This window comes from Octopus sinensis, linkage group LG28, assembly GCF_006345805.1.
Source record: "Octopus sinensis linkage group LG28, ASM634580v1, whole genome shotgun sequence".
Lineage (NCBI taxonomy): Eukaryota > Metazoa > Mollusca > Cephalopoda > Octopoda > Octopodidae > Octopus > Octopus sinensis.
In genome coordinates this window covers 10,550,635-10,577,512 of record NC_043024.1, presented here as the reverse complement: position 1 = coordinate 10,577,512, position 26,878 = coordinate 10,550,635, and the positions used below count along the sequence as shown (strand labels likewise).

Sequence of the window (26,878 nt, the reverse complement as noted above, 5' to 3'; positions counted from 1 at the left end):
GGGTCAAGGTCCTCTTTGCTGATGACTGTACTAAACACAGAGGGAAGGTGGGGATGAGAGGTGGGGGGAAAGGGGTCAAAGGGTGGCCAGGTGGTGATGCAGGGTTGCTTGACCCTCAGGTCCATCTCTTATCTTTCACTTGTTTCAGTCATTAGACTGCGGCCATGCTGGGGCATCGCCATGAAGAAATTTCAGTTGATGAAATCGACCAGTGTTTTGTTTTTTTTTAAAGCTGGGTCCTAATTCTGTTGGAGTCTTTTGCCAAACCACTAAGTTACAGGGACGTAAACACACCAACACTGGTTGCCCAGCTGTAGTGGACAAATACAGGCGCACACACACACACCCATATACATATGCACATAAAAATACGCATTGACACACATACATAAACACAAATACACACATATATATATTATAGGTGCAGGCATGGCTGTGTGGTAAGCTTTCTTCCCAACCACATGGCTCCAGGTTCAATCCCACTGCATTGCGCCGCCTTGGGCAAGTGTCTTCTACTATAGCCTCGGGCCAACCAAGACGGAAACTGAAAGAAGCCCATCATATATATATTTGTATGTATTTGCATGTGTGTTTGTCTCCCCACCATTTGACAACCAATGTTGGTGTGTTTATGTCCCCATAACTTAGCAGTCCAGCAAAAGAGACAGAATAAGTACTAGGCTTACAAAGAATAAATCCTCAAGTCTATTTGTTCGACTAAAGGCGGTGCTCCAACATGACAACAGTCAAATGACAAACAAATAAAATATATGAAGGGCTTCTTTCGGTTTCCATCTACCAAATCCCTTCGCAAGGCCTTGGTCAGCCCAAGGCTATAAAAGTAGACATTTGCCCAATGTTCCACACTGGAACTGAACCCGGAACCATGTGCTGGGGAAACAAACTTCTTACCACACAGCCAAACCAGTATTTTATCTTTTCCTTACTTCAGTTGTTGGACTGAGCCCACGCTGGAGCACTGCCTTTAGTGGTTTAGTTGAAAAAAATATATCCTGTATCTATTTCAGTCATTTGACTGCAGCCATGCTGGAGCACCGCATTGAAGGTTTTTAGCTGAATGGACCTCCTTCAGCAGAGGCCTACTACAATGATCACACAGATGTGCTCAACAAAACTAGATTTTATTTTTTCTTGAAACAATTTTAATCTTACCTTTCACTCTCACATACACACTCAACATCCAGCCATTATAGAAAAAGCATTTTTTTTAAAGTCCGTTTTGTGTTGTCTCTATGTGAAAACAAACACAAACAACCTAAACTATATATAAACATGTCTTTACCAAAGTCTGTGTTGCATTGTGTTGACCCACTTGCACATAAAATTCCTGTTTTTAATCAAAACTTTAGTTACTATGGAGAAAACACTACCTATATCTTTCACACACACTGCATTTCTCTCAACAACTTCCCTTCTCAAATTATGTTGTGATAGGAATTATCTCCTTTTGATTCCTCCCTTTCTCTACACATCTGTTATGGATAGACAGAGATCAGCTTCTTGTATAAGATTAGAATAAGATAAAGAGACACAGCTAGGAGAGACAGACGGACAGACAGAGAGAGAAAGGCAGTTACTTGTACATGCATACTTTATTGGAATCGAAACACATGCAAAGGCTTACAGAAAATTAATTAAGTACATAAGTGAACCACGTTAGTATTATTAGTTGTACTTCAGCAACAAAGCAGGGGTATATATATGTATATATAATATATACACACGCACATGTATGTATATATTATATATGTATGTATCGCAGATGGATTAAGGCAAATTACTTCTTAGCACCACATAGAATTAGAAGGTTGGGCGGGGTATAAGTCTGTGGGAGGGAGGAACATTTCTGAGAAGCTGTTAAGATTACAAAGGGTGTTCTTGTGAATGGCATGTGTGGAGGATTTGAGGGGACACACAGAAAAACACAAACACACACACACACGCATAGAGCTAGGTTTTATGGATATGAGGCAAGAGGGGGAAAGCATGGAAAACAGGATTCTTTTTAAACTTCTAACATTGCATGTGACAGTGGAATATGTAGGAATGTTTATATATATATATGTTGGTTATTTATTTTAGGTAAAAGCCACAAGTTCACGAGAGAAGGAATGTAATGCAGTTGTAGGACATTCATCCATTGCCCCTTCCCAAAGACAACAGCAGAGCAAGTTTTTAAAAAAATACACTGCAACCTGGATTCAACTGAGATTTGAAACCAGATCTTTTTACTTGCCAAGTAGCTTTATCTCTGCAGCAAAGAAAAATAAAAAGAACTTCCAGTATCTATGTTTGTGCATATATACACTGCATGTATAGTTTATAAATATATGTATGTTGTAAACACTGCAGAAAGGAGAGAATGGAGTGCTTTCTTTTAATAGCTTCCGATCTGATTATTGGCGGGTGAAAGAAAGAGAGAAGAAAAAGAGCAGCAGGGAGAGAAGGAATGTATAAATATAGATTTCTTGAAGGAACAGAAAGTTATCTCAAAGATATCCCCGAATATGAAAGAAAATCCAAACTCTACAACTTCCTAGCTTTAAGGAACAATGATTGAGAGTTAGCTCAGTTTTCCGAGGTCCGAAGCATGTGTTGTTCTAGTGGGAAGCGGCACTATTTTGGAGGTGGCAGAGGTTACTACAGAATGGAGTGTAAGTAAGCATTGAGAGAATAAAACTCAGAGTTTTAATTAAAGTTCCTTTAGTAAATACACTATGTACTAACTGTGCCACTCATGGTGAGGGCATTTTTTTTGGGGGGGGGGACAGCTCAAAATAGGATGCAAGATAAAAATATGCTTGAGAAAGTCTGGGTGAGCTGTTATTGGCCCCATTGCAAGAAACATTCACCTGCCCACCACCACTGAAGAAAAAGTTCAAATTAAATGTGTGTTGGAAACATCACCCCCTCATCATACTAAATTTGAAAGTAAAAGCTAAGGTCCCAATAATCCTATCATAAGGATTAGGCCTGAAATTAAGGGGACAGATTAGTTGATTACATTGACCCAAAAGGATAAAAAGATGAAAACGGCCACAGAAGCATTTGAACTCGGAACATAAAGATGGACAGAATACTGCTTATGATTCTGCTAGCTTGACACGTTAATTAATTAATAATGTGTCGTAAACCATTGCTAATTAAGGTTAATAATCCAAACATTATTACACTTTTCTGTAGTTTGTATGTATGTGTGTAAATATATATATAGACATCCATTGCAGAAATTGAATTAGAAGAAACTGCTTGACACAGGGAAAATGGACAATATATTCTTCAATGGCATCTAAATCAAAACCTCTAAAGTCAATTTTATATTAGCTTGGTTACCAATGAATCTTTCAACCAGAAAATATTACAAGTATCCAACCGAACAGCATTCATTGTAGAGAAGACTCACCAGCCACTTTTGGTAGGAACTCGGATTTTCTGATTGGAAAAATATTAGCAATCAAGTTTATATGAAACGACTGGTATGAGATTTTGGGGGGTTTTTTGGCTTTATTTTTTTTGCTTTTTTCTTAAATTTAGGTTTATAGTTTGAGTTGAACAACCAAAGAAAGAAGAGATGTTGTAGTAAAGAACAAGATGTTGCTAAAACGACAAACACAAAATGAACAATGTCAGAAAAAGAGAAAGAGAGAGAGAGAGAGACACTTTATTAATCATATCTAACATTTCTAATATTATAAGAAGCAGAATTAGGTTAGGATAGTTTAAAGTTTTTTTTTTTTTTTATATCCTAAAAAATAAAAATATATTTTTCCATTTTGTTATTTTGTAAATGCCAACTGAGCAAAGAAAAAAAAAAAAAAGGACATAATTATTTAACAGTCATAACATTGATTGCCAAAACACAATGATGGGAAGAGGGAAAAAAAAAATTGGAAAAAAAAAAATGTCAGTTAGGGTTTTGTGTTTGAATATATTTAAATGTTTTATTTCATGATGAATAATAAATCAAGATGAAAATTATGGAAAGAAAAAAGGTAAGGCAAAATAAGAATAATTATCTCCTGGCTAAAAGTGAAGGGTGGGGAAGAGGGGGAGAGAGAGAGAGGATGAAACAAATATTGTTATTATTGTTAGTTTTGAACAAAGGTTAAGTTGCAAGAAAGGGACAAGGGGGTCAGGTGTTATAATCCAATGATGGACAGCCAATCAGCAAGGCAAGGCTCTCAAATACAGAAAAGCAAAAAAAAAGGAGTTTGTAAAGTGTTGTGATGTTCATGCCCCCTTCACAAAAAAGGCAATAGCAGTGCAAGTAAAAAATATTTGTTTTAAATTTTAAAAAAAAGAAGAAAAAAAAACGGAAAAAAAACACCAGCAAACCTGGTTTCCACTGGTAGGAATTGAACCCAAGACACTACTTGCCGAGAGCTTGCCTCTTACTCTTTGTAATATTAAATGAAAGAAAGATCACTTGCAAGTACTTTGATGTATTTACTATACATACACATAAATACATATATATAAATACACACATATACATATATATACATATATAAATACACACATATACATATATATACATACACACCTGTATATTCACATGCATATATATACACACATATACACAGATGTACATAGAGTATTTAATGTCGTAAAGATGACCTTTCACGATAAAAGGGTCAGAAATATGCATACACTTGCTTTTTTTATCGGGGAAGTAGAAGAAAAATAATAGCCAGGCTAAAATTTTTGTATCTCAAGCTTAAGTCTTTGAAAATGGTTTACAAGGGAATTTGAAAGAGATATACAAAGAAATACAAAGAAAACAGACAAAAAATGAAATTGATAAATAATCGACAAATTTGGTTAGAAAAACTGGACATTGTCAGCAAACGCACTCATTCACACCAATATACAAAACCCTCACGGAGCAGGGTAAAAGGACAAATTTTAGTTCTGAAGAAAGAACAAAAGAATTGACGGTGGGGTGGGAGTTGGGGGGAGGAGTTAAATCTTTCGTAAAATAAAATTTCACTCAATTTTATTTCAGGTTTTTTCCTTCGTTTTTTTGGGGGGTTTTTTTTAGTAACATTGGTCAAAATGGATAAGATTTTTTTTTTTGTTTTATGTAAAAAAAACAAAAAATTTTTTATCCGACTTTCGTTAGCAAAACAAGGAAGAATTAAAAGAATATGATGCAAAAATATTTAAATTAGAGAAAAAAATTCTTAAAAATAAAATGGATCAAAAACTGCATGCAAAACCCTAAATTCTTGAATTATCTAAACATACACATAAATATATATATATATATATATATATATTAATTTAAAATATATATATATTTATATATATTTATACTGTAAAATTAGATTTAATCCTAAATCTAATTTTTCCCTGTAAGTTTGGATTTACTCCCTAATATTATTATTATATATACATATATATATACACGTGTGTATATATATATATATATATACATATAAGCACATACGTATGCTTGTGTGTGTGTATATATATTATATATATGTACATACACAAACACACTTATGTATGTGTGTGTATTCAAAGAGATGGGAGACAGATTTCTTCCTCCAAACCAATAATTATGATTCCCAGACCAATTTCTTTGTTTACCATTCTTTTTTCCAAAGAATGTATTATTTGAAACAAACAAAAAAGAATATACCTTAATAATAAAATATTAACTTTGGAGTGAGCAGGTGAGTTGAGGTGCTTGCTTGCAAGAATAGATGCCAAAATAAAATACTTTGAGACAGACAGGTGCCATGTTAGAGGCTTTGCTCTTTTTTTTTTTTGAGGGAAAGGGGTTCTTTTGCTCACTTTTGGTAAAGGAACCGGTAAAACCAGTTTATAAATGAAGCAACAGCAGTAGAATTCTAGAAATGGAATTCAGAGAAATAACAGAATTGGAAAGAAAAAAAGGAGTGAGGGAGCTTTGGATCTTAAGCTCACAAAATGGTAAGGTACAAGAGGGGGAGTTTTTTTTATGTAGAAGAGGTTGAGGGTGAGAGCAAGGCAAAATATTTCTGCTGCCTGTTAGGAATATTTCTTTCAGAAGACAGGAAAAAAATAAATGGAGAAAACGGTGGAATTACCGAGATTGAATATATGGAGAAAGAGTTTGGAAATTATGACAGACATCCATACAGAGGAATCCAGAAGGGGAAGGAGGTTAAATCAAAAATATAGGAACTTCCGAGACATTCTTGAATGGAATTTGGCTGGGAGTGGGGGTTCTTACTAAAAATGGAGGAAAGAAGAATTAGTATTTTTTTTTAATTATTATATTTCATTTTTTGTTTTTACTTATTATTCCTCCTTTCTCTTTCGGTAAATGCAAATTCTAACCTAAGGAAGAGAATGACGATTTTTACAAGGGCAATTTTTTTTACAAGACATACACCACAGCATGCAACAATTTCAATATTTTGAACATTGTGTGTATATAATATATTTATACATATACACCATTATGTATGTTTACGTATGTATGTTTATATATATAGATAGATCAATAGATCGATCGATCAGGTTATGTTGTTGAGCAATTGGTTTGTTATATTTCAACTTTACGAAATAATTAGTGACTAACTTTGATCTTTTGGGATTTTTTTTTGGTTTTTTTAGATAGAAAAAATATTAAATTCTTACAGAAAATAATATCCAAGAGATGGTGGGGGGGGGAAACAAAAAAAGACAAGGAGAACAAGAATTGAAAAATGCAGGGAGTTTTTTGAGGTTTCATTTTTAGACCCCCGATAGAACCATAAAGAAATAGACATAGATTTCACACACCCATAAATATATATATATATATATATATATATATATATATATATATATCGTATATATACACCTCTGTCCAGCATGAAATATGTTAGGGTTGATTAAAGAAAAATATATATATTTGGAAAAATTAAATTAAATCTTCTGATGGAATATAGAGTGGGTGGGACGGGGACCAATACAAGGAAGATCTCTTTAGTTTTTTTTGAAATTTTAATGCTTGAGAAATGAAAGAAAATAGACAAAGATGGGAAAATGACTCCAGAGAAACATATTGGATTTTTTTGTGTATAATAAATGCTTTGTTTTTTAAGGGGGTTTTTTGAAGTTTTTTTCTTTTCTTTTATGTATTCTTTTATTTATTCTCTCCTTTTTTCTTTATTTTTCTCCTATTCTCTCCTCGCCACCAGACATTGCCGCTCCCTAGAATTAATTCCATTTAAACAGATTTGGGTTTTCTTGCGGGGACACTAGAAAATTTCGGGTCCCTGTGTGTACATACATAACGTATGAATATACACACATCTGGATGTGTACTATATATATATATATATATAATATATATATATATAATATATATATATATATATATACTACACACACATGTATGTATATATACACACATGTATGTATATATACACATGTATATATACACATGTATCTATGTATATATATACACACATGTATCTATGTATATATATATATACACACATGTATCTATGTATATATATATATACACACATGTATCTATGTATATATATATATACACACATGTATCTATGTATATATATATATACACACATGTATCTATGTATATATATATACACACATGCATCTATGTATATATATATATATACACATGTATCTATGTATATATATATACACACATGTATCTATGTATATATATATACACACATGTATCTATGTATATATATATATACACATGTATCTATGTATATATATATATACACATGTATCTATGTATATATATATACACATGTATCTATGTATATATATATATATATACACACATGTATCTATGTATATATATATACACATGTATCTATGTATATATATATATATATACACATGTATCTATGTATATATATATATATATACACATGTATCTATGTATATATATATATACACATGTATCTATGTATATATATATATATACACATGTATCTATGTATATATATACACAGTATATGTATACACATGTATGTATATACATATGTATGTATATATACATACACACATGTATACACATAATCCATCTGTAAGGCTTGAACACGTGAAGGATGCAAAGAACTCAATACGGGTGAGGGGACAAAGAGAGAATAAAAATAGAGGGGAGGGGGAGAGGTTGAGAAGAAAGATAAAAGCAAAAGAAAAAAAGCTGTCTACGGACACAAATTTTCCTGATCCACATTAAAATAAAATTTGTTAGTGCCATTATGGAAAATTGAGACGGCGAGAGACAGACAGACAGAATCAAACCCCATAAAATATTTCAGCTATTATTATTATTAATATTACTATTGTATTATTATTATTATTATTATTATTATTATTGTTATAAAATAGAAGTGCTAGAGTAAATTTTTAATTGTTCCCTCCAAAATTTTGAGGCCTTGAGCCTCAATTAGAAATGTTTTGTTATTGTTTCGTTAAGGTGTTAATTAAGAGGACGAAGAGGAAAAAATAGGGAGATACCGGGGCCTCCTCGCTTTATTCTACTTCGACCCCCTCTGCAAAACAAAATAAAAAAAATTTGGCAGTTCAAAATAAAGAATTACAAAAAAAAAAAAAAAAAAAAAAATCAAGCCTTTTAATTAATTATTGCTCAACGAGTAAGCAACAGATACATCATATCTCGTTAATTAATACTTTATTTGAAAGCTTAATTTTTTTTGGTTTTGCATGTTTGTTTGTTTGTTTGTTGTTTGTTTTTTTATTTTTTTTTCCTTTTTTTGTTTTTTTTATTTGTCTGGCAGTGCTGGGAAGAGAAGAAGGAAATGAAGATGAAGGAGAGCGAAAGGAGAGAAGGAGAGAGAGAAAGAGAGGATGTAAGGGTTTGAAGAAATGAGTACAAGGATAAAAATGCCAATTAACAGCAGCACAATGTATTTATTCATGTTTCTTCCTAATTAACCATTTGAAAAAGGCGAAGGGGGAGGCGTGTGTGTGTGTGTGAGTGTGTACAATATATATATATATATATATATATTATATATATATACATATATATATACATATATATATATACATATATATATAAATATACATATATACATATATATATAAATATACATATATATATATATATTATATATATATATATGTACATATATATATATATACATATATATATATACTATATATATATATATATATATATACACACATATATGCATATATAGATGTGTGTGTGTGTATATATTTATATGTACGCACACATCTAAATGCATATATACATATATATATATATATGTACATATATATATATATATATATATACATCACACACACGTACACAGTGTCACATTTAAACTTTAGCAAGATTCAGAGACCAAAAAGAGACGGTGCCAACAAAAGATAGGCTGGGAAACGACAAAACAAAAAAAGAAAAATTAAAATATACAAGAGCAATTATCATTATTATTATTATTATCATCATTATTATTATTATTATTTAGACAAAGCTAAATAAAAATTTTAAAAAATTGGAAATCATTTAAATTTTTTTTTTTTGGGGGGTGGCTCTTTTTTTTTTTTTTTAATTTTTAATGTTTTTCGTGTTGCTGTATTTGTTTTGTTCATTTTTTTTTTAATCATTATTATTATTTTTGTTTTGTTGAAGTGTGTTTGGTACTTTATTTGATTTTTTTTTCCATCTTTTTCTCACACTAACTTCCACTGATGCGAAGCCGTGACAAACTGGTCACATACAATTTCAAAACCATCAACATTATTATTATTATTATTACCAATATTATTATTTTGCTGAGATGTTATTAGTATTATTATTATTATTATTATTATAAGAGATTTTTCTTTGTGGCTTTTGTTTAGTGTTTTTTTGTTGTTATTGTTTCGTTTTGTTTTATCTTTTTTTTTTTTTCAAATTCTCTAATTCATTTAGTTTTCACCAATTTCCGGCCCCTCTCCTTAAGCAGCCACTTCGGTCGCAGCCGGAGTGATCTCCGTTGCTGGGGTAGCTTTCTTCAGGTCATCTTCCTCTTCCACCTTCTTTGGAGCCTCTTCAGTCTCAGCAGGAGCGGTCTCGGTTGCTTCCTTATCACCTTCTTTCTCCTCAGAATCTAAAGGGGGGAAAAAAAAAGGGATCAAAATTTATTACAAATTGTTTGACCATTTAGCATTTAAACCGGCCCAAATATTCTACCTATTTCTATATTACCCAAAAGGGGCTAAACACAGAGGGGACAAACAAGGACAGACATAGGTATTAAGTCGATTACATCGACCCCAGTGGCCAAATTATTTTACATATTTTATGGTCAAACTAGCCAGATCCAGCCTCTCACACCTATCCTACAATGTCACCTATCCTAACACCAACCACTCTGAGAGTATAGTGGATGGTTTTTGCATGCCACCGACACAGAAGCCAGTCAGGCAGCACTGACATCGACCATGCTCGAATGGTGGGTTTTATGTGCCACAGACACAGGAGCCAGTCAGGTGGCACAGGCATCGACCACTCATATGGTGCTTTGTATGTGCCACCAGCACAGAAGCCATATATATATGTGTGTGTGTGTGTGTGTGTGTGTGTGTATGTATATATATATGTATATATGAGTGTGTATGTATATATATTTGTGTGTGTATGTATATATATATATATGTATATATGAGTGTGTATGTATATGTGTGTGTGTATATATGTGTGTGTGTGTGTGTGTGTTGTATATATATATAACAGGCTTCTTTCAGTTTCCATCTACCAAATCCATTCAAAAGGCTTTGATCAGCTCAGGTGCTAAGTAGGCGACACTTGCCTAAAGTGTCACACAGCAGGATTGAACCAGCAACCATGTGGTTGGGAAGCAAGCTTCTTACCGCACACCCACGCCTGCCCCTAGGGATATCATTTCCTCATTTCCTGTCCCCTTTTTCTGTGCTTGCATGGGTCAAGTCTGAGAATCAAAACTCCAAAAGTGCCAAAACTGGAACACTAAAGATTACATCTAGAGAACCATGAAGGGAGGAACAGCATGAAACTATTCCCCCATGACCACCACCCTTGAATAGATACCAACCTTTAGCCTTCTCTTCAGTCTTCTCAGACTTATCTTCCTCAGCCTTCTCCTCGCCGCCTTCCTTCTTCTCTTCTTCAGATTTGGATTTTTCCTTAGATTTCTCCTTTGGTTCTTCTGGTGGAGGAGGAACTGGGGCGTCCAAAGCTTCAAAACCTTCCAAGTGACAATACCTGGCGCTCAGATCCCAGACTTTCTTCTGCATTTCCTCGTTCTGGGATTCTTCAGAAGACTTCAGTTCTTGGTGTTCTTTGTAGTATTTACCATTAACACCTGGAATGGAACAAATGGACATTTTCAAAGACTCGACAAAAACAAGACATTGCCCCACTCCAAAACACTACAGACATATACAAACCACCCCACCACCCTTCAACCTTTTACTTGCTTCAGTCATTAGACTGTGGCCATGCTGGGGCACTACCTTGAAGAATTTGTAGACAAATGAATCAACCCCGGTATTTAAGTTAAGTTAATTTTTTGGCTCAAAAAGCATAAAGAAGGCCATGTAGAGGGACGTGGAGTTATGTACAGGGAGGGTGTTCATGCAAAGAGTTCAGGCCATTTGTGGTCAAGAGAGACTTTGAACCAAGCGGTCGTCGGCATCTTCACTATCTCGCCAACAGTACACACGCGGTCACATTTTGAATGCACATATATACAGTTTCCATCTACCGATTCCACACACAAAATATTCATTAAAATAAGAAAATTGGGAGTAAGAATATAAAAAGAAAAACAAGAAAAAAACCGGAATGCTTACTTTTTAATTTCTCTCCAGTTGCCATTTCAACAAGAGCTTTGGCACCTTGTTCCACAGTTCTGGTCATCTTTGTGAAACGGAGAAGTCCATGGAGAACAAACTTGCGGTAGAAGCGCTGAGCGCTGCTGGTGCTACGAGTTAATTCTGTTGTTGGAATAAAACCTGGAAACAGACAAAAGACGACAATTCTCAGTTCTTCAATTTCTCCACCACACCACCTCCACCACCACGACACCCATAAAAATCTTCTGGAATGGTTGGGGCACTCTCTCTTTTACTCTTTTACTTGTTTCAGTCATTTGACTGCGGCCATGCTGGAGCACCACCTTTCTGTGTGTGTGTGTGTGTGTGTGTGTGCGCACGCGCGCACACCCACACACACGCGCGCGGGACGGGCTTCTTTCAGTTTCCATCTACCAAATCCACTCACAAGGCTTTGATTGGCCCGAAGTTATATTAGAAGACACTTGCCCAAGGTGCCACGCAGTGGGACTGAACCCGGAACCATGTGGTTGGTAAACAAGCTACTTACCACACAGCCACTTCTGCACCTATATCCTGCCCCACTGTCTCAAGAGTTTAACCCCTATATGCCCATTGAAGTACAAGAGGGGCAGGACCAGGTGTCTTGCTGCAAAGGAACTCCATGGCTTGATAAAAGGTTTTTATTTAAATCAACTTTTTTTTGTTGCTATATTTTATTTGAAATACAATCCCCGACTGGCCTCCATGCCGGTGGCACATAAAAAGCACCCACTACACTCTCAGAGTGGTTGGTGTTAGGAAGGGCATCCAGCCGTAGAAACACTGCCAGATCAGACTGGAGCCTGGTGCAGCCTTCTGGCTTCCCAGACCCCACTCGCACCGTCCAACCCATGCCAGCTTGGAAAGCGAACGCTAAACGATGATGACCAATGCCCTTGTTTGAATTTTGAAAATAAAAGAAAGGCTTACCTGGGCAAAGGCAATTTGCAGTGACACCAGTATTCTCCAGCTGCTTAGCAAGTTCATAGGTGAACATTATGTTAGCCAGTTTAGAGTTCTTGTATGCTTGGTGAGAGTTGTAAGTATTCTCCTTCTCCAAGAAGAAATTGTCAATATCCAAGTTTTCAACAACTGAAGGCAGAGAAAAAGAAACAAGATTAATGGATAATATAGTGTCTGTGTGTCACACAAATATACAAGCCCTCTCTCTCTCTTACACTCACAGACATACAGTGGTCAACTGGACAGGCAAGACCTGGCACAAATACTCACGGGGTAGACACTATTAAACACACCCAGACAAGCATACACCTCCAGACACACACCCACACACCCACACACACACACACACCCAGACAAGCATACACACACACATCCAACCACACACACACACACACACCCAGACAAGCATACACACACACATCCAACCACACACACACACACACACACATAAAACCACTTGAGCCCAATCAATGAGACAAACCCTGCCAGAGACAAGCCAACCATGCCCAGCCAACCACACAGACAAATAAGAGAAATAACAATCCCTCAGGAACCAACAACATATACAAATATCAGCACACACACACACACACACACACACACACAATTACATATAGACACAATGTAGGTATGCATATAAACTGGTATCTTTTTTTCTTTACTGGTTTCAGTCATTACACTGTGGCCATGCTTGGGCATACCACCTTGATCAAAACATCAAATATCTCACCTGGTCGTCGTCTGGTGACAGATTTGTCATGAAGATGAGTTGTTACGGTAACGATTCTGGAATCCCCATTTTCTTCACCAGTTTTCTTCAGATCAGGCAATAACAGATTGGTTAACAAGAAAGGTCCTGTTTTGAAATACAACAGAAACACAATTAGTGATTTCGCTTGATGAGAACAAGCAGAACAAGACTAATTAACAAGAGAAAACAAAAACGAGATTCGTTAAGAAAGGACTTTGGTTTTTTTACACCTGTTTATTTGAAATCTATCTTTCTCTTTTTACTTGTTTCAGTCATTTTGACTGCGGCCATGCTGGGGCACCGCCTTTAATCGAGCAACTCGACCCCAGGACTTATTCTTTGTAAGCCCAGTACTTATTCTATCGGTCTCTTTTGCCGAACTGCTAAGTGACGGGGACATAAACACACCAGCATCGGTTGTCAAACAATGCTAGGGGGACAAACACAAACACACACACACACACACACATATACGACAGGCTTCTTTCAGTTTCCGTCTACCAAATCCACTCAAGGCTTTGGTCAGCCCGAGGATATAGTAGAAGACATTTGTCCAAGGTACCACGCAGTGGGACTGAACCCGGAACCATGTGGTTGATAAACAAGCTAGAAGGCCTAAAATTTACGGGTGGGGCTAAACTATAACATTGACCCCAGTGTTCAACTGTTACTTATTTTATTGACCCTGAGACGATGAAAGGCAAAGTCGACCTCAGTGAGATTTGAACTCAGCACCCCTGACAAAATGCTTACCGATATTTTGTCTTTGTTCTAACGATTCTGCCAGCTTGCGACTTTAACATCGCTGCTAATAATAGGGACGCTCCAGCATCACTCTGTATATGTCCTTTCTGCTAAAGGCCCAAAACCTGAAATTTGTGTGAAGAAGGGGCTGATCAATTACATCGACCCCAGTGCGCAACTGGTACTTAATATCTTCATTCTTTTGGGGCTTGATAAATTAAGAATTATGTTAATTATTGGTTTCAAATTTTGGAACAAGGTCAGTAATTTTGAAGGACAGATTAAGCACTTGACCGGTACTTTATCGACACCCAAAAGGGATGAAAAGCAAAGTCTACTTCAAAAGGATGAATGGCAAAGTCCACCTCAGCAGAATTTGAACCCTGAACGTAAAGGCAGGTGACATGTTGCTAAGTATTTTGTCCAGCATGCTAACGATTCTGCCAGCTCAGCACCCTAATTATTTCGAGTAATTAAAAAGAAAAAGGGATAATTACCTAAGTGATTTGTACCCATTGTTAATTCAAAGTTGTCCTTAGTGAACTGACGCTTTGTCTCTTTCGGGTTCAGGAAGCAGCCAGCATTATTGATTAAGACGTGCAATTTCTTTTCTGTTTTATGGAAATCTTCCACGAATTTATGGATAGAAGCTTTGTCAGCAAGATCCATCTGAAAGGAGAAGACAACGACAATTAATTAATTAATATAACGAAGGAGAAGACAAAAGCAATTAACATAATGTAATAAAAATTTAAACCACAACATATAAGAAAACCGTGGAGGTGCGTGGCTTAGTGGTTAGGGTGTCGGCATCATGATCGTAAGATTGTAGTTTCGATTCCTGGACCGGGCGACGCGTTGTGTTCTTGAGCAAAACCATTTCACGTTGCTCCAGTCCACTCAGCTGGCAAAAATGAGTAACGCTGCGATGGACTGGCGTCCTGTCCAGCTGGGGAATGCACACGCCATAGAAACCAGGCCATGAGCCTGGCTAGGCTTTAAAAAGGGTGCATTTTATTTTATATAAGAAAACCAGCACAGGGTCCATCACCTTGTGGGTGTAGTAGATTGTGGGCCTTCATAAACCCTGAGAACTACACCAAGGGAGCACAAGGTCTGGTAGGGCCTCCTGTGCAGGACAGGTCAATGGATAGAACAGATTAATATGGATTGACACCTCGTAGAGGTGGGAGATGGGTCTGCATAGGGTTAACACCCCTGCCTAGAAAAGAAGCGGTTACAGAAGCATAGATGACAATTCAATATCAACAAGGGCTTTCGTCAAGGAAACATCTTGCAAAATCCAAAAGAAAGATGCAGGGAAAAGCAGAGACCAACTGGAGGGGAAAAAACGGTAGAGACAGCCGACAGCTTCAGTTAGTAATGTAACAAAAAGGCTGAAAACTTTCAAAAGTTACTGAACAGATTTTATAATTAAGTTCAATCTGAAATCAATACAACTTAGATTGGCTGTTACTATTGTTTCTTATCATCATCATTCAACATCCCTTTTCCATGCTGGCATGGGTTGGTTTGACAGCAGCTGGCAAGGCTGGGAGCTGCACCAGGTTCCAGAGTCCGTTTTGGTATGGTTTCTACAGCTGGGTGTCCTTCCTAATGCCAACCACTTTAGCCATGGACCACATTTTGTCCAATTGACCATCATTTAACGTCCACTCTCCATACTGGAATGGACTGGACAGTTTCACAAGATCCAGCAAGCCAAAGAGCTGCACCAGGCACCAATTATTTGCCCTGGCATGGTTTCTATGGCTGGATGCCCTTCCTAATGCCAACCACTCTACACAGTGTACTTGGGTGCTTTTTACATTGTACTATCTATATATATATATATATATTTTTTTTTACACTGTTAAAGGAGAAATTAAAGAGAGGCAGCTGTGCCCATCACCACTACAGACTCTTCCAAAACTGGAGAGACAGATGTTGATGGTGTTGAGTCTGAACAGATGAAGATCAATGTTGACAGGAAAAACAGCAGAAATGGGAATTCTGAAAGATAAAGGTTTCCAAGAGAATGCTAAAGCGGAGTCAAAGAAGTGACAAGAGGGGGGTAATTGGTGAGGTCGAGTGGAGGGAGAGGATTCAGAAGAGTACAGCAGGGTTCACCACCACCCACTGCAGGAGCTTCGTGGAGCTTTAGGTGTTTTCGTTCAATAAACACTCGCAACGCCCGCTCTGGGAATCGAAACCACGATCCTACGACCACGAGACCGCAGCCCTAACCACTGGGCCATTGCGCCTCCACATGGATTGATGTATGGTGTAGCAAATTAACAAAGAGAAGAGTAGAGGCCGATGGAGCTTCAGGGGTAGAATAGGCAGAGAAGATATTCCCTTTGTGAGGCAAAGGTCCTTGTGTAAAAGAATACAGCCATATGTGATGGGTCTCCCTTCAACAACGACATACGAGTGATTAGTAATGAGGAAAGAAACCGGTGTAAGTGAACTCGAAGTAATAAGAGGAAGGCATCGTTCGGACAAATGACTCGTTTGAACTGCAAAGTGACGAGATACAAAGAATGGCAAACACCATTCCACTGATAAAAATTCATACCAAAATATAGTTCCATTTGTTTTCCTTTTACTTCTTTCAGTCAGACTGTGGCCATGCTGAAGCATCGCCTTGAAGAATTTTTATTGAAATGCATCGATCTCAGCACTTAATTTTTTTAAAGCCTGGTACCTTTTTCAGTCCCTTTGGCTGAACTGCTAAGTTAGAGGGAGGAGACAAACATATACACAGGAATGGCTGCATGGTAAGTAGCTTGTTTACCAACCACATGGTTCCGGGTTCAGTCCCACTGCGTGGCACCTTGGGCAAGTGTCTTCTACTATAGCCTCAGGCCTGACCAAAGCCTTGTGAGTGGATTTGGTAGACGGAAACTGAAAGAAGCCTCTCATATATATGTATATATATATGCGTGTGTTTGTTTGTGTGTGTTTGTTCCCCTAGCATTGCTTGACAACCGATGCTGGTGTGTTTACGTCCCCGTCACTTAGCAGTTCGGCAAAAGAGACAGATAGAATATGTCCCGGGGGTCAAGCTGCTTGATTAAAGGCGGTGCTCCAGCATGGCCGCAGTCAAAATGACTGAAACAAGTAAAAAAGAGAGTATATATATATATATATATATATATATATATATATGTATATATATATATATATATATATATATATATACACACACACACACGATAAGCTTCTTTCAGTTTCTGTTTATCGAATCCAGTCAGAAGGCTTTGGCTGGCCTAGGGCTACAGTAGAAGACACCTGCCCATGGTGCCACACAGTGGGACTGAACCTGAATCCATGTGGACGGGTGCAAGCTTCTCGCACGGCTATACCTATGTCAATTAACAATTTTCATATGTACAAAAAAGATTTTAATCAATTTGATGACAAGGCATATGAATTCTAAGTCCTGAACACGTTTTACGCTCCATTACAGGTTTACATATGTCAGACTTGCATTCTTTTGAGCAATACGAGAGATAATAACCATTGCTTTTCTTTGCAGAGATCAGATGGAATTAGATGAAGCAGATATTCTCCAACCAGAAGCCCTTCCTATCAGAAATCCTTATTTCCAAGCAAGGTAATATTTCTCCAAGATAATATTTCTCACAATGGCTGGACACATTTTGATGGAAAATTGGAAACAAAACTATCAGTACAATGGTCACATTCATTTACAACTATTAAGCAATGCTAAACAAGGGACACCCAAACACATCTATTATATACACAGACACACGATGGACTTGTTTTCTTTTTCCGTCTACCAAATTCACTTGGATTTGGTTAGCCCAGAGCTAAAACGAAAGACACTTGCGCATGGTGCAACGTAGTGGGACTGAACACGGAGCCACATGGTTAAGAAGCAAACTTCTTAACCAAACAGCCACGCCTGCACCTCTATGTTAGTAAAATATAATGCAATACCCCAGGAGACTGGATCGCTTCATGGTGTTGCAACATATTTAGCTAAGTAGCGCAGTCTACCCTGGGTAGAAGTGTAGTAGCAAGGAGATGGGAGCTAACTCATCTGTCATTTCATGGATTTATCTCCCCTTAAGTGTTGGCGCCAAGCCTCTATTAGATCAATGCAGTGTCTGCTAACGAAGGGGTACATCCTGTCAGCTTGGCTATAAGATCCCTGATCGAAAAGGGTATCACCATCCCCTTTTGGGGTCGGAGTCATTTTTCTTTCAGACAGTACAATGTAATTTGACGGAGATTTAGCTACTATATTTAGCAGGCTGGCTGGAATACTTTTGAATCATTTGTTGGATCAGAGTCTAAGATCCTTTTTTTATTATCCCCTTCATTACTTAAGTGTTGCAGACGTCCTTTTCTTACATCAGACTGACCCAAAGAAGTAGCATCTGTCAGGATCCCAGCTTTGGGTTAATTGGTATATCTGGGATTGCCGACCTCTGCATGTGAAGAAGACCAGATCCAGGGGACTCTGCGGACGAAACCTAAGCAGAGAGGAGAGCAACTGCAGCAATGCATCGTAGAGTGCAGAGAGTTAGGTGAGACCAGCTAGACATTTTAGTGATCTGCTGCATCCATCTCCAAGGGTGGAAGATATTAAGCGACGAGAATCCTTCGATCACCTCTGTCTACGCCGCATCCTTCGTGTCCGATGGCATCACTTTGTCTCCAACAATTCGGTGCGACACCAGTGCAGAATCACCTTCCTCCGACAAGTCATCCTCACGAGACGTCTGCGTTGGCTGGGTCATGCCCTCCGTCGTCAACCTGGAGAATTCATCTACGAAGCAATTGCCCCAGCTCCCCTTCAGGGTTGGCGAAAGCGACGTGGTGGACAATGAAATACCTGGCTGATGACAGGGCTGATCTGGAACCCAACCTAGGCCCCCATATCTACGGCGTTCGCCGCTGGAATAAGGAGTGGTTGGAGATCACACGGTCGTTAGCCTCAAATCACCAGGCCTGGTTGGAGTTTGTGAGAGATGCAGCATTGAGGATGAATGAAGCCAGCTCAACCCACTCCAGGTGGATGCTGTCTCAAGACAAGACGACAAGATCTCCAATCATCAAACAACTTCAGCAGACAGAATGCAAAGAGTATGGTGAGCAAGTAAGATACCACGGGTCCCCCTCTGCATCCATCTCCATTCCCAGTCCTCGACTCAGTATTGCCATTGGATTGACAATGGTCACAGACAAGAGAGTGAGCCTGGTGGTGCACAGGTCATCAGTCAACCTCATGGAGGACCGAGGGTCCTCATCGTTTCTACTTTGATTAACCAATTAGCATTCAGATTTCTGTCAATTGTGATGTTTATTATCCACATCATCAACGTTTAACGTCTGCTTTCCATGCTAGCATGGGTTGGACGATTTTTGACTGAGGGCTGGCAAACCAGATGGCTGCACCAGGCTCCAATCTTGATCTGGCAGAGTTTCTACAGATTGATGCCCTTTCTAACGCCAACCACTCAGAGTGTAGTGGGTGCTTTTTACGTGCCACCGGCACACCGTTTTGAATTAATCATGCATTAGCTGGCAGCTTTGAGATTTCACTATGATGGTTTATTTTCAGAATGACATTGTAGGGTAGGTGTGAGAGGCTGGACTTGGCCAGTTTGAACATAGAACAGGTAGAAATATTTCAACCTATGACTAGTTTAACCCTTTTGTTACCAATCTGACTGAATCTGGCTCTGAGTACAAATGTCTTGTTTTCAAAAGTTCTGAATTAAAATCTTCCACCAAACCTTAGTCACAATTTATGTTCCTAACACTAGCTTAATAATAACTAAGTTATTTTACTAAATTATTTGTTATATTTAAAGTAATTGAAAGAAACACAGAGCATCTCAACAGAAATATGGTAACAAAAGGGTTAACCTCTTAAAATTCAGATTTTGTCAAATGTAATACTTGTATTTACTTTTAATTAATTACATTATCTTGTAGTTTTCAGATTTTGCTATGATTGTATCGTGTGCAGACAATTCCCACGCAGCCTCAGACTCAACACGGAGGCCTACATCAAGTACCTGGAGAAGGTTGTGTTGCCCTGGGTCAAGAGGTTGGCTGCTGGAAGACCCTATATCTGGCAACAGGACCCTGCACCATACCACACAACTGTCTCGTCTGTATGTTGTCTGTCAGCCAACTGTCCAAGTACCAATTCTACATCTTTAGATTGACATTGTAGGGTATGTGTAAGAGGTTAGATCTTAACATTTTAAATGTAAAACAGGTAAAAATATTTGGGACTAGTACAGTTAAATGGCCAGATGGTCCTCATCACTCTGGACATTGCTCACAACATCATAAGCGGAAAGTGTAACCTCTCGAAAGAGCTGTTCTTCACTCCTGCTCCAGAGCGTCGGCTGCGGGGTCACTCCGAAAAGCTCAATCTGCAACGATTTCATCTCAATCGAAAGAGAGGAGCTTTCTCCGTCCGGGTTGCGGATCCGTGGAATAAGCTGCTGGACGAGATGGTGAAGATGCCAACGACCGCTCGGTTCAAAGTCTCCCTTGACCTCAAGTGGCCTGAACTCTTTACATGAACACCCTCCCTGTACATAACTCCATGCCTCCTTACATGGCCTTGCTTTTTGCTTTTTGAGCCAAAAAATTAACTAATAGGCGTAGGAGAGGCTGTGTGGTAAGTAGCTTGCTTACCAACCACACGGTTCCGGGTTCAGTCCCACTGTGTGGCACCTTGGGCAAGTGTCTTCTACCATAGCCTCGGGCCGACCAAAGCCTTGTGAGTGGATTTGGTAGACAGAAACTGAAAGAAGCCCGTTGTATATATGTATATGTATGTATATATGTGTGTGTGTGTTTTTGTCCCCCTAGCATTGCTTGACAACCGATACTGGTGTGTTTACGTCCCCCGTTACTTAGTGGTTCGGCAAAAGGAGACCGATAGAATAAGTACTGGGCTTACAAAAAGAATAAGTCCTGTGGTCGAGTTGTTCGATTAAAAGGCGGTGCTCCAGCCTGGCCGCAGTCAAATGACTGAAAAGAGTAAAGAGCATATATGTGTGTGTGTGTGTTTGTCCCCCTAGATTGCTTGACAACCGATGCTGGTGTGTTTACGTCCCCATTACTTAGCGGTTCGGCAAAAGGAGACCGATAGAATAAGTACTGGGCTTACAAAAAGAATAAGTCCCGGGGGTCGATTTGCTCGATTAAAAAAAAGGCGGTGCTCCAGCATGGCCGCAGTCAAATGACCGAAACAAGTAAAAGAGTAACTAACAACTACACCACCAGCAACGACAACTACAACAAATGTTACCTGCATGAAAGTTGCCAAAGCATTTGGATTCTTGCTGAGAATTTTCTCCACAGCGGCTTTCCCTTTGTCCTCGTTCCTACAGGCAAGGATCACATCGTTACCACCTTCGCACAGCAAACGAGCTGCCTCAAATCCAATGCCGGAGTTGGCTCCTGTTATAATTACGACACGCCCCGTCATATTTTGCACTCAACGCCTGCAAAAATACAAAATTTAAAAAAAAAAAAAAACGTACGTTAATTACTTTGCTTTGATTAAATGACAAAATTATAGTTTATATAAATTAGTAAAAACATCAATTTTTTTTTTGCACAAGAATTTCAAATATGATGAAGAAGTGAATGCTGTGAATTTTAATTAAAAGATGAAGATTATTTATACAAGACAAATGAATAGACAAGTGGTAGTGGTGAGAGGAATGGAATTTAAAAACAACACTTTTTAGGGTCAATTTTTTCCAATATAGTCATAAATTCTTATTGTTTGCACGTGTTTTACTCACGAGATCACATGAGGTTCTAATTGCTATTTCTGTATAGATTCACACACACAGTTCCTTCCCACACAAGTTATGAAAAATTATTTGGATCATCATCACCATCCTCATCATTTAACATCTACACATCCAGGTTTCAACGGATCAGATATAGTTTGTTGAAGCAGGCGAGCTTGGCAGAATCGTTAGCCCACCGGGCGAAATGCTTAGAGCAGTGCTTTTCAAACTTTTTGCTGGAGCAGAACCCCAAGGAAACATTCCACTAGCTTGAGGAACCCCTGTGCAATAATTTAATAGTCTCATGCACACGTATCTGCACAGGAGAATTAAAAATTACTGCCGATTTTAGCAGTTTTGTAACTTCTTGCGGAACCCCTGGACTGTACTGGCGGAACCCTGGTTGAAAACCCTGGCGTAGAGGTATTTCATCTGCCGCTTCTGAGTTTAAATTCCGCCGAGGTCGACTTTGCCTTTCATCCTTTCAGGGTCGATTAAATAAGTACCAGTTATGCACTGAGGTCGATAAAAATCGGCTTAATCCGTTTGTCTGTCCCTGTTTGTCCTCTGTGTTTAGCCCCTTGTGGGTAGTAAAGATATAGGTATAGTTTATATTTTTACATCCTAATTTAACGTCCACTTTCCACAGGTTGGATGGACAACTAATCACAACATCAAGACAAAACAAACACATACACTTTTTATATTTGCTTTAGCCACTGGACTATGGCCATGCTGGGGCACTATCTTGAAGGGTTGTGATCAGTGGTTCTCAACCAGGACCCATAAGATTGTTAAAATTTATCTAATTAATTGCTTATAATTGCTACAAGACAAAATATTTTAATTTTTTTATACAATTTCTAATATTTAATTATAAAAATGGTCTTATGTTATTTTTTAAAAAAAATCAAATGACTGAGGGTCCAGCCTGAGTGAAATAGAAGTAAAAGGGGTCAAATAAAAAAAAAAGGTTGGAAACCACTGGTTTTAAAGGAATAAATCAATCCCAGAACTTGCTCTATGGGTCTTTTTTGCCAAACTTAAGATAGAGGGATACTAACAAACCAACACCAGTTATCAAACAATGGGGAGAGGGAGCAAACACACACACAGATATACTCTTTTACTCGTTTCAGTCATTTGACTGTGGCCATGCTGGAGTACCGCCTTCAGTCGAACAAATCGACCCCAGGACTTATTCTTTGCAAGCCTAGTACTTATTCAATCGGTCTCTTTTGCCGAACCGCTAAGTTACGGGGACGCAAACACACCAGCATCGGATGTCAAGCGATGTTGGGCGGGACAAACACAGACACACAAACATATACACACACATATATATATATATATACATACACACATTCATACACATATATACGATGGGCTTCTTTCAGTTTCCGTCAACTAAATTCACTCACAAGGCTTTGGTCGGCCCGAAGTTATAGTAGAAGACACTTGCCGATGGTGCCACGCAGTGGGACTGAACCCGGAACTGTGGTTCGTAAACAAGCTACTTACCACACAGCCACTCCTACGCAAATGTGTGTGTGTGTGTGTGTGTGTGTACACACACACACACACACACACTAGGCTCGTTTCAGTTTCCATGTAACCGACTGAAGAATTTTGGTTAGCCCAGGATTAATGTAGAAGAGACTTGCCCAAGATGCCATGCAGGAGGGACTTGAACCTGAAACCACGTGGTTGGGAAGCAAACTTAAGCACACAGCCACATCAATTGGCATAGCTAAATAGGTGCACAGCCCTAGGTATCATGTCTAGGGGGAAGAAAGAAAAAAAAAAAAAAGGAAAAGAGGAGGGAGGATCACAGCTGGAACGTCTGATTTGAGATCAGAGAATTTAGGATTAAACAAATACATTTCTTTTAGTATGACTAACGACTGCCACCAGTTTTAATTGGTCCTCAAATGTCGGATAAAAAAACAAACAAAAAAATGGACCAACAATAAACCCCAATTGCACAAAAATCTATTTTCAATTTACATGTGTAATTAATCCAGCTAAGAATAGGATTATCTTGTCTCTCTCTTAAGTAATCCTCAAATTTCAAATAATCCAGATTAAACAATGAAAAGGTAAAAGTGAAAAAAAACAACTTGTAGACTCATCAATAATTTTTAGGTCTTGGGTGTACGTGTGGGGGGTAGAAGGGGATGGATTCATTTGCATGTTAGGCCAAGTGCTTAGTGGTATATCTTCTGGCACTTAGTTCAAATCATGCCAAGATTAACTTTGCCTTTCATACCAGTCAACAACTGGGGTTAATATAATCAGTTCTCCCACCCCCAAAATTACTGGCTTTGTGCCAAAACCTGAAAGTATTTATTTCTCTATTGCCCACAAGGGGCTAAACACAGAGGGGACAAACAAGGATAGACAAAGGGATTAAGTCGATTACATTGGCCCCAGTCTGTAGGATGAAAGGCAAAGTTGACCGCAGTAGAATTTGAACTTAGAAATGTAGCGGCAGACGAAATACCTATTTCTTTACTACCCACAAGGGGCTAAACACAGAGGGGACAAACAAAGACAGACAAACAGATTAAGTCGATTATATCGACCCCAGTGCGTAACTAGTACTTAATTTATCGACCCCGAAAGAATCAAAGGCAAAGTTGACCTCGGTAGAATTTGAACTCAGAACATAACAGCAGACAAATTACAGCAAAGCATTTCGCCCAGCGTGCTAACATTTCTGCCAGCTCACCTGAATTTTTTATTATTATTATTATTATTATTATTATGGCAGCAAGCTGGCAGAATCATTAGAATGCTGGCCAAAATGCTTATGAGCATTTCGCCCGTCTACATTCCAAATTCAAATCCCGCTGAGGTCAACTTTAGCTTTGCTCCTTTCAAGATGAATATAATCAGCTGACCTCCTCCCTCAAAATTTCAGGCCTTGTACACCCACCCCTCAACCTTCTCAATTGCATTTTTTCTTTTCTTTTTCACTTCTAATAGACAAACACATAATGGATATTGATAATAATATTTGTTAACACTCAACTAAACTCTTGTAGATGGTATAGCAGAGTAACTTATTCTCAAACATTCTATGCAAACCTAATCCAGCGAGTATGAAATTTGTACAATGCTGATGAGGTCAGAATAACATGGGAACATAGTTGCCCCCCCCCCCAGACTTGTATAAACGAAAATATGTGAAACATTGTTTTTGTCGCCACTATTTCTAATTAACACAAGACAACATGAAAGATGAACACTAACTCAACTGACTAATTAATCCATTGTTAATTAGGTCTATCATTACCACTTTCTATTTTTAAAGCTTAACTAATTAGTAAACATTTCATCTATCTACAGCCAGGAGAAAAAAATGTATTTTTTTTAGAAATCAATTTTCTTCCTCACGACGAAATCGCTTCTTCCATTTAAACTATTATTTGTTGACAGAGACCGACATCACAACTTTGGTCTGGTTTTAGTGTTAGGGAGAGACCATCTTCATACCTGACCGGGTAGTGGCCACATGGCTGAGATACTCTCTTTTCAACCACGTGGTTTCCCTGACCCACTGCATGGCACCTTTGGCAGGTGTCTTTTACGATGGCCTTGGGAGTGGATTTGATGAACAGAAACTGTGGGGAAGCCTATTATGAATGTGTGTGTATCATCATCATCGTTTAATGTCCGTTTTCCGTGCTAGCATGGGTTGGACGCTTCAACCGGGGTCTGGAAAGCCAGGAGGCTGCACCAGGCTCCATCTGATCTGGCAGTGTTTCTACAGCTGGATGCCCTTCCCAATGCCAACCACACTGAGTGTAGTGGGTGCTTTTTATGTGCCACTGGCACAGGTGCCAGGTGAGGCTGGCAGTGGCATAACCGGTACTAAAAAAGGATGAAAGGCAAAGTCGACCTTGGTGGAATTTGAACTCAGAACTTAACGGCAGACGAAATACCTATTTCTTTATTACCCACAAGGGGCTAAACACAGTGGACAAACAAGGAAAGACAAACGGATTAAGTCGATTATATCGACCCCAGTGAATAACTGGTACTTAATTTATCAGCCCTGAAAGCATGAAAGGCAAAGTCGACCTCGGCAGAATTTGAACTGAATATGTCGACTCCAGTGCGTAACTGGTACTTATTTAATTGACCCCGAAAAGGATGAAAGGCAAAGTCGACCTCGGTGGAATTTGAACTCAGAACGTAGCAGCAGACGAAATACCGCTAAGCACTTCGCCCAGCGTGCTAACGATTCTGCCAGCTCGCCGCCTTATTATTCATAGCAATCATATTATTCCGTCAAATGTAATCATTTATCTACATTGCTTCCGAGTAATCATTCATATCTCAGCTTTGAGATTTTCTTGGTGATTGCTTATTTCTAGAAGGATATCGCAGCAGGGTAGGAGCAGAAGGCTGGTTTAAACAAAACAGAATATTCAGACCTGATACGGCTGGTTTGAATGTCGAAGGATTAAATCACACAGGTGCGAAATATTAATCCTTTAGCATTTAAACTGGCCACACCAAGCCAGATCTGGCCTTTCACACCTACCTTACACTATTATATCCTAAAAATATAACAATCACATCATCAAAATTTCAAAGCTGCAAGATAACGAGTAATTAATTCAAAGCAACGTGAATAAACAAGGATTACATTTGACAGAGGAATCTGAACACTCAGAGGTTAACCCTTTCGTTACCATATTTCTGTTGAGATGCTCTGAGTTTCTTTCAATTTATTTTAAATATAACAAAGAAT

General features: G+C 38.2%; 1 protein-coding gene and 2 long non-coding RNA genes across 5 annotated transcripts in view; all 3 read right to left on the bottom strand.

The window, feature by feature from the left end:
- The window catches only part of LOC118768331, a 28,344-nt gene extending 18,822 nt beyond the window's left edge, over positions 1-9,522 (bottom strand). Inside the window, exons 1-2 of the long non-coding RNA XR_005004142.1 lie at positions 9,323-9,522; positions 1,294-1,297 (exon numbers count right to left, since the gene is read on the bottom strand). This is a non-coding gene — a long non-coding RNA (uncharacterized LOC118768331). The remainder of the gene's footprint in view (positions 1-1,293; positions 1,298-9,322) is intronic.
- Positions 1,595-7,330, bottom strand: LOC118768330. Of its 2 annotated transcripts, none has more exons than XR_005004141.1 (2): positions 5,510-7,330; positions 1,595-4,564 (listed from the first exon to the last, which is right to left on the bottom strand). It is a non-coding gene; the product is annotated as an uncharacterized LOC118768330 (long non-coding RNA). The 2 variants fall into 2 exon arrangements; XR_005004140.1 differs by having other exon boundaries at positions 5,516-7,330.
- A 293-nt stretch (positions 9,523-9,815) lies between the features above and the next one.
- The window catches only part of LOC115225839 (retinol dehydrogenase 12), a 69,227-nt gene continuing 52,164 nt past the window's right edge, over positions 9,816-26,878 (bottom strand). The window contains exons 2-8 of one of the 2 annotated variants that reach the window (XM_029796823.2): positions 21,624-21,819; positions 14,812-14,983; positions 13,550-13,675; positions 12,787-12,948; positions 11,833-11,994; positions 11,073-11,342; positions 9,816-10,109 (exon numbers count right to left, since the gene is read on the bottom strand). In XM_029796823.2, coding sequence (XP_029652683.1) covers positions 9,958-10,109; positions 11,073-11,342; positions 11,833-11,994; positions 12,787-12,948; positions 13,550-13,675; positions 14,812-14,983; positions 21,624-21,803 — 1,224 coding nt within the window. In that variant the 5' untranslated portion in view covers positions 21,804-21,819 and the 3' untranslated portion in view covers positions 9,816-9,957. Of the gene's footprint in view, positions 10,110-11,072; positions 11,343-11,832; positions 11,995-12,786; positions 12,949-13,549; positions 13,676-14,811; positions 14,984-21,623; positions 21,824-26,878 lie in introns of both variants that reach the window. The other variant, XM_036514575.1, reaches the window with a different exon arrangement.